Genomic DNA, 10,584 nt, shown 5'->3' with positions numbered 1-10,584 from the left:
ATCTACAAGCTAAAAATTCAAAATTCAAAAGCAAGAACCTAAAATCTAATATCGTAGGGTTTGATGAGACGGTCTCAATATTGTTTGAATGAGTTCAGTCAAAGTTCGTTTGATACCCTTCCTACGAATTTCTATTTTTAGAAGAATATGTATTACTTTTCCCAATCATTCCAAACAAAATTATATTTAGAGCATAATGTGGGATGAAGCAGGACTCCACACAAATAGTCTAATAGTAAATGAAACCAACAATTAAAATTAAATGTCTATAGTTCCATCCGAATTACATGCATTATCAATTCATAATAAAGATATGAATACAAGCATATCAAAAGTGAGCTAGGTAAAAGTTATGATTTATTTCATATGGTAAAATATTATTATGATTTTGTTTACGTGTAATATATAATGTATTTACGTAAGGTAAGTTTGTAAAAAATACATCATGTCAGACAATACATTGACTTTTTATCAGGTCTTCTCCTTATCCTTTGGTGTGTGGTTCACATCTCGGCTCCAATCTTTAATATACATTTTGCAGATTAAAACATTCATCTAATCACTACTCTTTTTGTGGAAAATTCTTCAAAAAACGATTTGATTCCATTTGGATCTGTGAAGAGCAAACCTTCAATGGCTTCATCTTCTTCTTCTTCTGCAACTTCCAGCGATCACAACAAGAAGAGGTATCAGTACGATGTATTCTTAAGCTTCAGCGGTGAAGACACCCGTAGAAGCTTCGTCGATCATCTAAACAATGCTCTTCAGGGGTACGGTATTCGCACTTTCAAAGACGACGAGAGACTCCAAAAAGGCAAAGAGATCAAAGACGAGCTCTTGAAGTCTATTGAAGACTCCAGGATCTGCATTATTGTTTTCTCTAAGAAGTACGCATCTTCATCCTGGTGTTTGGATGAGCTCGTAAAGATTATGGAGTGCCAGAAGACACCCGATCAAATTGCGATCCCTGTGTTCTATGATGTAGAACCCACTGAAGTTCGCAAACAAAGCGGGTCAGTTGGAGAAGCATTTGCCAAGCATACGAATAAGGTGGTCGTTTGGAAACCCCTTACCAAGAACGTTTTAAAAAAAGCGCATGCTAGACATACCATTAAAAAGTTGGGGAAATGGAGAAAGGCTTTGAAAGATGCAGCCAATTTGTCTGGATGGGAGTTGAAGAACACTGCTGATGGGTATCATCTCTCTCTCTCTCTCTCTCTCATATTCTTTGTTTATGTTTTTTAATCTAATATAATTCTAACATATGATGTGTGATATATTTGAGCAAGCTAAATATTGAATATTCTTTTTTGATCAACAGACATGAAGCAAAAGTCATCAAAAAAGTTGTTAAGCAGGTTTCACTCGTGTTAGGGTCTATTAATACGGGGGTTGATGAGAATTTAGTAGGCATGGAACAGAGGATGCAAGATCTCGATCCTTACTTAGGGATTGGTATGGATGATGTCCGCATAATAGGGATCAAGGGCATGGGAGGTGCTGGGAAGACAACTTTGGCGCGAGCTATTTTTGATAAACTATCCATTGATTTCGAGGGTAGAAGCTTTGTTGAAAATGTGAGGGAAAAAGCCTCTAAGTCGGGTTTGGAGAAGTTGCAAAAACAAGTCCTTCGAGATGTATTAAAGGATAAAGGCCTTACTGTAAGTAGTGTTCATCAAGGGAGAAACATGATAAAAACAAGGTTATGTGGGAAAAAAGCTCTAGTTGTTCTCGATGACGTGGATCATAGAGACCAACTTGAGGCATTAGCTGGTAATCCTAATTGGTTCAAGTTGGGAAGTAGAATTATAGTTACAACTAGAGACGAGCAGGTGCTCATAGCACATGGAGTGAAATGTATCCATGAGGTCACTCTGTTGTCGAATATGGAAGCAATTCGCCTGTTCCGTTTGCATGCATTTCGAGCAGATAGTCCAACTGAGGAGTATGAAATGCAAGCATTTGAAGTTGTACATTATGCTGATGGTCTCCCCTTAACAATCAAAGTTTTAGGTTCACTTCTGTGTGGTAAAACCAAGCTTGAGTGGATAGAAGCATTACGAAGACTCAAAACAATTCCTTTACAGGAAACATTAAAAAAATTGGAACTAAGCTATGAAAGCCTGGAGGATGATTACAAGCAAATATTCCTAGATGTGGCATGCTTCCTCAAAGATTGGGAAGAAGATGATGTAATAAGAATGCTTCAGAGCTGTGGATTTCACGCTACAAATGGTTTACAAGTTCTTGAGAAAAAATCTCTCTTAACTTTAAATAAAAGTTCTGATTCATTTATACAAATGCATGACCACTTAGTGGAACTGGGCAAGTATATTGTACGTCGTAAGCATCCGGATAAGCCCAACAAACATAGCCGATTATGGGTTCAAGAGGAAATTGAAAATGTCTTGTCTGATAACTCGGTAAGAATCCATTTTATTTATAACTAGATAGATACGAAACTCACAGATTTTTCTTCGGTTATAGCACAACTTTTATGATCGTTGTTCTTGAATTACAGGGTAGCGTTGCAGCAAGATATATACAACTAAATATCACTCCTAGTACTTTTCTTGAAGGTTTGGGAAACATGAAAAATCTTAGATGCCTTATTGTGAACAGAAGAGAGTACGAAAAAGATTTTACCCAAAAAGATTTTTCCGGTTATGTGAAGATTGACGAAGCTTGCGTATGCATTCCAAATTCGTTACGATACATATGTTGGTTCCAATACCCTCTCTGGCATTTACCCAAAACATTTGAAGGAAACAATCTTGTTGCACTTAAAATGCCTAACAGTGAAATCAAACAACTTTGGGAAGGGGGAAAGGTAATATGGTTGATTGGTTGTTCTTTAATTTTCTAATGGCATGTGTACATCTGTTGCTAGTTATCGTAACAACATATTTTTACTATTTTTTATTCTCTTCATCTTATAATAGGTTACGAAGAACCTCCGATTTCTTGATTTGAGTTTTTCAAAATTACAGAGCCTTGACCTTGGGCTGACACACAGTCTTGAGTGGTTACATCTTGAAGGTTGCATTGGTTTGGAAAAAATTGACGTGGAAGGTGGATGTCTAAAAAGCCTTGTGTATTTAAACCTAACTAACTGCTCGAATTTGAAATGTATTTTGTTTATAGAGCAGTTGGAATCTCTTGAGGTTCTTTATATAGGTAAATTAGATCTGAAGGAATTCCCGGATTATATAATCACAGGGCACTCCCGCAATACTTTGCTAGAGCTTCATCTTTCACAAAATACCTATATAGAAGTACCCTCATCAATTGGAAATCTTCATAAGCTTGTCTCTCTACATCTCGATGGTTGCATTAATGTCAAGAGTCTTCCAGGAAGCATTTGTAATTTACAACAATTGAGGTCTCTTAATCTTTCTTTCACTGGCATAAAGGACTTGCCAGAGGACCTTGGTCTACTGGAATGTTTAGAAGAGCTAAATTTAACTTATACAGAAGTTAAGCATCTTCCTGAGAGCATTTGTATGTTGAAACATCTCAAAACTTTACTTCTTCGATGGTGTAGTTCTCTTGAGAAGTTACCTGAGGATGTTGGCCATTTAGAATCTTTGGAGATATTACATCTACAATCTTGCCGTAAGTTAAGAGAAGTTCCGAATAGCATTTGTAAGTTGAAATGTCTCAAAGAGTTGGAGCTTAGAGGATGTAGCAGGGTTGAAAAACTGCCTAACGAACTTGAAAATTTAAAATGTCTACAATTATTAGATGTTCACGGCACCGGCATAATTCACCTTCCACATAGCATTTATTCATTGAAAGGTTTGAAAATTGAAAGATCCAAATTGAAAGATCAAAAATTAGAGGATTATATTCAGTTATGTGCCAAATATGATTCTGAGAAGCGTCAAACACAGGGTTTTCAACATCTAAGAACCCTTGACCTTGGAAGATGTGGCATAGAAGAAGTGCCTGAGGCCGTTGGGCAATTGGAATGTTTAGAAGCGCTACGTTTAGATTGTAGAAACATTGAATATCTACCTGATACAATTTGTATGCTGAAACATTTGAAAAAACTCGTTCTCATAAGTTGTTTATATCTTGAAAAGTTACCTGATGATGTCGGCCAATTAAAATCATTAGAGGAGATACAGCTATTAAGGTGCTATAATACAAGGGATATTCTGAATAACATTTGTACGTTGAAACATCTGAAACTGTTATTTCTTGAAGGTTGTGATAGCATTGAAGAATTGCCTGAGGCCGTAGGGCAATTGGAATGTTTAGAAGGGCTACTTTTACGTGATACACATGTTAGACATCTCCCTGATAGCATTTGTATGCTGAAACACTTGAAAAAACTCATTCTTGAACATTGTGTACGTCTTGAGAAGTTGCCTGACGATGTTGGCCAATTAGAAGAATCTCTGGAGGTATTATCTCTACAAAGGTGCTATAGCATTAGAGATATTCCAAGCAGCATTTGTATGTTGAAACAACTGAAAAGACTGGACCTTTGTCATTGTTTCTGTCTTGAGAAGTTACCAGAGGATATTGGCCAGTTAGAATCTTTGGAGATATTATATCTAATAAGGTGCTATAATATAACAGAGATTCCAAACAGCATTTGTAGTTTACAGCATTTGAGAACTCTTAACCTTTCTTACACTCACATAGAGGAATTGCCAGAGGACCTTGGCCAACTAGAGTGTTTAGAGCACCTTGATTTAAGTTATACAAAAGTTAAACATCTCTCTGGTAACATTTGTATGTTGAAACATCTCAAAACCCTATCTCTTTTCGATTGTCAGCTTCTTGAGAAGTTACCTGAGGATGTTGGCCTATTAGAATCTTTGGAGAAATTAGAACTATCACTTTGCCCTAATTTAAGAGAAATTCCCAACAGCATTTGTAAGTTGAAATGCCTCAAACAGTTGTTCCTTAAAGTATGTAGGAGGGTTGAAAAACTGCCAGACAAACTAGGAAACTTAAAATGTTTAGAACATTTAGAAGTTTCGGGTACTGGCATAACTCACCTTCCACAGAGCATTTATTCAATGAAAGGTTTGAAAATCATCTTCAAACCCAATGATCATTTGTTGTGATGAGGTTTACACAGAGTGAAGGAAGGAAGGAGGTAGGGTTTTATAGATGGGGCTTAGAAGAAATTGTAGGAGGCCCTTGGGCAATTGATGAGCCAAGATTTACAGATTGATCAACAAAAATGTCACCAATCCAATTTACCCACAAAACCTAATTTCCCAACGTTTTTCACAACAATCCCACAGTTTCATCAAGTTCTTACCCAATTAACAGGTATGTTTCTACTCTAATTACTCCAAAATCACAATTGTTGAATGTAAATAGTGTAATTTGATTGTAGCTGTGTTGTTTTTGAGATAAGTTATGTGGTGTCAAAGTCAACGTTGATCGAATATGGGTTCATTTTATTTTTGCATATAAATGTTGATATGTATTAAAGTCATAAACAGGTTACTTGTGGATTTATGGGATAACCTAATGACCAGCATAGGGGTCAAGTTGCAGCTAATCCAACATACAAATGTCCAAATCTGTCCTTGTCCAACCGACCCGCCCATCACAACAAAACTGAGACCAACCCACCCTTTAATAGTCTGGTCCTCGAGTTAAGTTGTCTTAAAATTCGGTTTTGGGTTTTGGTTGGTCCGGTCCGGTTTCGACCTGTGTCACCCTACACACACCCCTAGTTCTTGCTACATCAATATCATCAAAATGTTCAGATTAAGGGTCACCTTGAAGCTTATTCAAGTCATTTTGACCTTAAATTTCAACTTTTAATTCCTGTCTATAAATAAACAGATTGGTAGCCGAACAATTAGCCTGTAAGCGCCTTGAACGATATATACAAATGGCTATAAGATTTTGGCTTGAAGCGGGCTGCTGTTACAAATGCTCGGAGATCAAATGCTGAGTTGCTGATTTCAGTGTTCAAACTACAAGAGTTCTTCGAAGTCATTGTTTAAGCTGAAGAATTTGCAGGACCAAAACCTGTTCATGATTTATACCTGAAAGCTCTTTAATTATGCACTTAACAGTATCTCCAAATCGCACATATGTGTTTGAGGTATGAACTCAACTCAACCTTCTCAAAATAGCCAAGTTTTTTTAATATGTATGTGTGGAGGCTTAAATGGGTCATCTTTAGCATGGGTTGAAATGTGGCAAGCTTGTGTTGAACCAGCAAACATGTTTTTCTCCACTTATTTAAAATAATCAATATTTGTATAAGATCTCAAAAATACATTTATTTACACAAGGAACTAATAATCTGAATCTTTAAATATATGGTTTAGGAGGTTGTATACATTTTAAATATACGTTAGGTGATTTATAACCATTTAGACCCGTTCGGCCTACTTGACATGTTTCCCTTTTAGGTATTTATTTTTTGACCCATCTAAACTTGTTTCCTTTTTAGGTAACACATCACCAATTGATATGTTAATAAGTAAATGAGTAAACATTGGCATCTCTAATAATAGTAATACTTGTGTTGCCAAATAATGTACATGCTGACATGTAAGGTCAGCAAACATATTCTGTTAAGTGAATGAGAAACTTTTGTGCCACGTTGAACTATATTGTTACTAATACAAAACGGAATAAGACAATTCGACTTTGTTAAAGATTTCACTTTTTTGTTTAATATGAGAATGTAAGAAATTTGACCCCAATAGTCAAATTATAAAAATAACTTACAAAAATAATGCAACGCTATAAAATATAAAAATAAAAATATAACTAACCTTCTCGGTCTCTGTTGATGGCCGGGTTCCTGTTTCGTGGTTGTGACGAAACCTCCTCCTCTTCTTCCACAATTAGTTGTGCGGCGTTTACTGCCGTGTTTATAAAATATTGTACGGCTTCTCTGGTATTTGTCGAACCCGACGAAGAGGAAGATGACATTGTCTATTTTTTAGAGAAATTTTTTTGTAAAGGGGTTTTTTTGAAGATAAATGTTTGGAGAGTGTGGGTGAATTTGTGTATAAAAAAGGAATATTGGATTATAATAATCCCAACTATTCGTCGTTGGCCGCCAACAGTCCCAAATTCAAAAAAAACCACTGTTAGTCTCAACTATTAACATATTGGCCTCCAATGGACCCTGACTACAGAACCCTAACGCCGTTAATCTCCGGTCGCCGGAAAAACGTTTTTGGCCGGAAAACTCATTTTTCGCCGGAAAACTCAACATTTTCGTCCCAAACCTCTTTGTAACCTTATTACGGACCTTTAGGAACCTTTTTCTAGTAAAAGCCCCAATTATTAAAGTCGCCGGAAAACTCTTTGTTTCGCTGGAAAACTTATTTTTGGCTTGGAAACTCAACTTTTTGGCCGGAAAACTTAACATTCTCGTCCTAAACCTCTGTGTAACCTTAGATCGGACCTTTAGAAACCTTTTACTGGACAAAAACGGTTTTCCGGCGACCAGAGACTAACGACGTTAGGGTTCCGTTAGTCAGGATTCATTGGTGGCCAATATGTCAATTGTTGGGACTGTCAGTTGTTATTTTTGAAGTTGGGACTGTTAGCAGCTAACAGCGAATAGTTGGAATTATTAAAATCCAATATCCCTATAAAAAGGTTAAATGAATGGGTATTTATAGGGTTTATTGCTAGCCACATGTTTATATAAAGCCACCGGGTTAATTTTTCTTTTCACACACATTTTATTAAATGTAAAATTCAAGTATATTATTAATTAATAACTGATAATAGGGAAAGGAAATGAACAGTGATTAAGGTTAGTTTGGATATTTTATTAAAGATAATACGTGTTTAACTAATAGATGAGACATGTTTAACTAACCGTATCCACGTGTTGGTGAGATACATATTAGGGTGTAACAAAAAGAGCGATAAAGACAGCATGAGAATCAGAAGACGGCGATTGTGAAGGAGAGAGTTTGGAGGGATAAAATGGGCCCTGCCACTCTTCCGACTGCCTCCCTCGCCGGTGTTGTGATGAATGGTGGTTGTACCCATAAAGGACGGTGGCTGCACTTAGGGTTCCGCCTGTTGAACCCGGCCCAACCGACTGTCTAGCAGCGGCGGCGGCGGACATCCTTGATGGTTGGTTTACAGCGTTGGTGGTGGTAGGGATGTAGCAGGCAGCAACCATGGTGGGGTTATCATTATTTTATCTGTTACCGATTTCATGCTCAGTGTTTCGTTTCGATTGAAGGTACAATCTTAATTAGTATATTTTATATTTGATTTTTAAACTTCTTGATGATCTTTTGGGAATTTTTAACTTACCACGTTTAGATTTTTGGGGTTTGATGTGTGTGGCCTTTGGCAATGCTGGTGATTTTTGGGGATTAATTCCTTTTCCATCCAATTAATTGCATGTTGTCTCTACTTTTCCATCTTTTTGTTTTGTTAGTGTTTTATTGCAGTTCATATGCTCTTTATCATTGGGTTTGTTTGTTGAATGTGTTTTCCTTGCATGTGCGGCTTTTTGGGTTTCATTTTGTCTTCCACATGATCGTCCTTCGGTTTTCCTAGGTATGTGACAGCTACATATTAGTTTTATGTTTTGATTTGGGGGTGTAATTTGTTGTGTTCGCCATTTAGGGTTTTCGTATGATAGGTATATGTTTTGATTTGGGGCTTTAATTTTTGGTGTTTGATATTGGGGTAGTTGACTGTTATGCATGACAACATGAATACATGATGTTTAGATATGTGTGAATAAACATGTTTCAAATCTGAATATAGTAAGCCATATTATATCATAATCAGAATTTACTTGAAAAGGTTGAAAGTGGTATCATATCATAATCAAAATGGTCAACAAGTATGCATAACAGCATGATTGCATGACACTGGTAAATAATTGAAGTCTCGCAAACCGATTTGATTCGTCGTTATGAAGTTGGTTTGAGAATATATGTTTTGAAACCTGTTAGAACAAAACCGAATGGATTATCACCGGTTTCAAAACTCTTCACATCATTATATTTAAGAATGGTTCTAGATCAATTCCGTTTATTTGAAATTGTTTCACATGATGTTACTATGTTTCAACTATTCTTCTTAATCTTGGTTGTTTTATTGTGGTTTGCAGTTGTAAGTGTTGTTAATCATGATTGTGAAGTAATAATTTTGTGATATCTGACAAGAGGTGAAGAACCCTAATTAGAGAAAGAGAGAGATTCGATTACGGTCTCCGACGAAAAGTTCGCAACCCACCTCTCCAGCGGTGGTGGGTTCAAGGGTGATCTGTGGTGTGCCGGTGGTGGTTCATCACGGCAACATCCGCCTCTACGGTGGCTCTAAACAGACATACCAGCGATGGCGGTCTTTGTCGTGACGGTCGGCTTTCGGTGCTCACAATCGTCGAGCCTAACGACGGCTAGGGTTACAGAATGGAAGATGATGATGGTGAAGGTTCTGGTGTTTGGTTGTACTGGCCAGATTTCTGGCGACATGTTAAGTAATCAATTGACTTTTATAGTTTTCTTTTTTACTGTAATCATGTTTTTAGGGCTTTTAAATGCAGATGTAAGCTATAATTGAACACTTTCTGCAGATTACATAGGAAAGGTTGAAGATATCAACCATGTTGACACCGAAAGTGACAACAACCTTATGCTACTAAAGCTCGAATGCATCAGGTAAACATCTGCGATTCTTCAATAACAAATTTTATCAATGGACGCACATGGTACTATACTCCATGCCCACAATGCCGTAGAAAATATGCCCACAACATCAAAAACACATGTGCACAACCTACAACGAGCAGAGAAATTTCTTACATATTTTATATCATTCTGTTTGTTACCAAATGCAACTTAACACTGATTCACATTTATAAGAACACATACTGCTGCCACCATTTCAGATCACATTGGTTCAACAACCTTGACTGTTTTTAATCAAGCAATAACATCCATGGTCGTGTCCAATGGCCATACTACAAGAGCTTCACACAACTAAAGGAAAAACACAAATATTGCAGCTTTAACAACAGCAAAAGGGCGATAAAAGTGCCATATAAAATTCTCTATGAATCGAGACTTCGATAGCACTATCGACATCGGAACACCTTATGTGAAATCCACCTCACCTATAATGCGGCCGACTCGAATTCCTGACACACCAACTGCAGCAAAGGATCAACAGGCGTCTTCAAAAGGACAACGGGTGACTTCTGTTAACATGTTAGCCACTGAACATATTAATTCCAATTTATCTCAATTGACGTTTATACATTTATATAAGGTGAATTTCACACAAGTATCAGATGGATGAGACAAAATGGGTCAAAGGTCGGTCGTTGGTAAAGAGAATGTAAGTCTCAAGTTTTTCAATGCATTTAAACTAGACAATAGAGTCTTTCCATTGTTATTGTTAAGCAGATCAAAAGTCTTATGTATTCACAGATCCATATCCATGATTTTTATGTTTTTAAAGGAATGACAGTTATTTGTTTTAATAAAATATACTTACAAAAAAGACGAAAAAAGTGTTGATTGACCAAAACAAAAAAGACGAAAAAAGTGTTGGTTGACCTAAACCCATTTTGAGGCTTTGAATAAACTGATCATTTGGTTTATG

General features: G+C 36.7%; 1 protein-coding gene across 7 annotated transcripts; it reads left to right on the top strand.

Moving 5' to 3' along the window:
* The first annotated feature begins 365 nt into the window (after positions 1-365).
* LOC110915086 (disease resistance protein RPV1) lies at positions 366-10,414 on the top strand. Of its 7 annotated transcripts, none has more exons than XM_035984861.1 (9): positions 366-1,193; positions 1,322-2,423; positions 2,522-2,830; positions 2,943-5,292; positions 5,818-6,082; positions 7,860-8,203; positions 9,144-9,452; positions 9,554-9,638; positions 9,869-10,414. In XM_035984861.1, exons 1-4 carry the CDS (start codon positions 634-636, stop codon positions 5,079-5,081), a joined length of 4,110 nt encoding a protein of 1,369 aa, XP_035840754.1. In that variant the 5' UTR covers positions 366-633; the 3' UTR covers positions 5,082-5,292; positions 5,818-6,082; positions 7,860-8,203; positions 9,144-9,452; positions 9,554-9,638; positions 9,869-10,414. The 7 variants fall into 7 exon arrangements, with proteins under 7 accessions (XP_035840754.1, XP_035840755.1, XP_022015400.1 ...); XM_035984862.1 differs by having other exon boundaries at positions 9,089-9,452; positions 9,986-10,414; XM_022159708.2 differs by having other exon boundaries at positions 9,089-9,452.
* The last annotated feature ends 170 nt before the right edge of the window (positions 10,415-10,584 follow it).

The sequence above is a fragment of the Helianthus annuus genome, chromosome 16 (genome assembly GCF_002127325.2).
Source record: "Helianthus annuus cultivar XRQ/B chromosome 16, HanXRQr2.0-SUNRISE, whole genome shotgun sequence".
NCBI classification, from domain to species: domain Eukaryota; kingdom Viridiplantae; phylum Streptophyta; class Magnoliopsida; order Asterales; family Asteraceae; genus Helianthus; species Helianthus annuus.
Note: the sequence above shows the minus strand (reverse complement) of the source record. Positions and strands in the feature narration are given on the sequence as shown.

Bases quoted from the DNA above. Each gene is read 5' to 3' on its own strand.
- LOC110915086 (XM_035984861.1), top strand. From the start codon at position 634: ATGGCTTCATCTTCTTCTTCTTCTGCAACTTCCAGCGATCACAACAAG. The intron at 2,424-2,521 runs GTAAGAATCCAT...CTTGAATTACAG, and splicing joins ATGTCTTGTCTGATAACTCG to GGTAGCGTTGCAGCAAGATA. The intron at 2,831-2,942 runs GTAATATGGTTG...ATCTTATAATAG, and splicing joins AACTTTGGGAAGGGGGAAAG to GTTACGAAGAACCTCCGATT.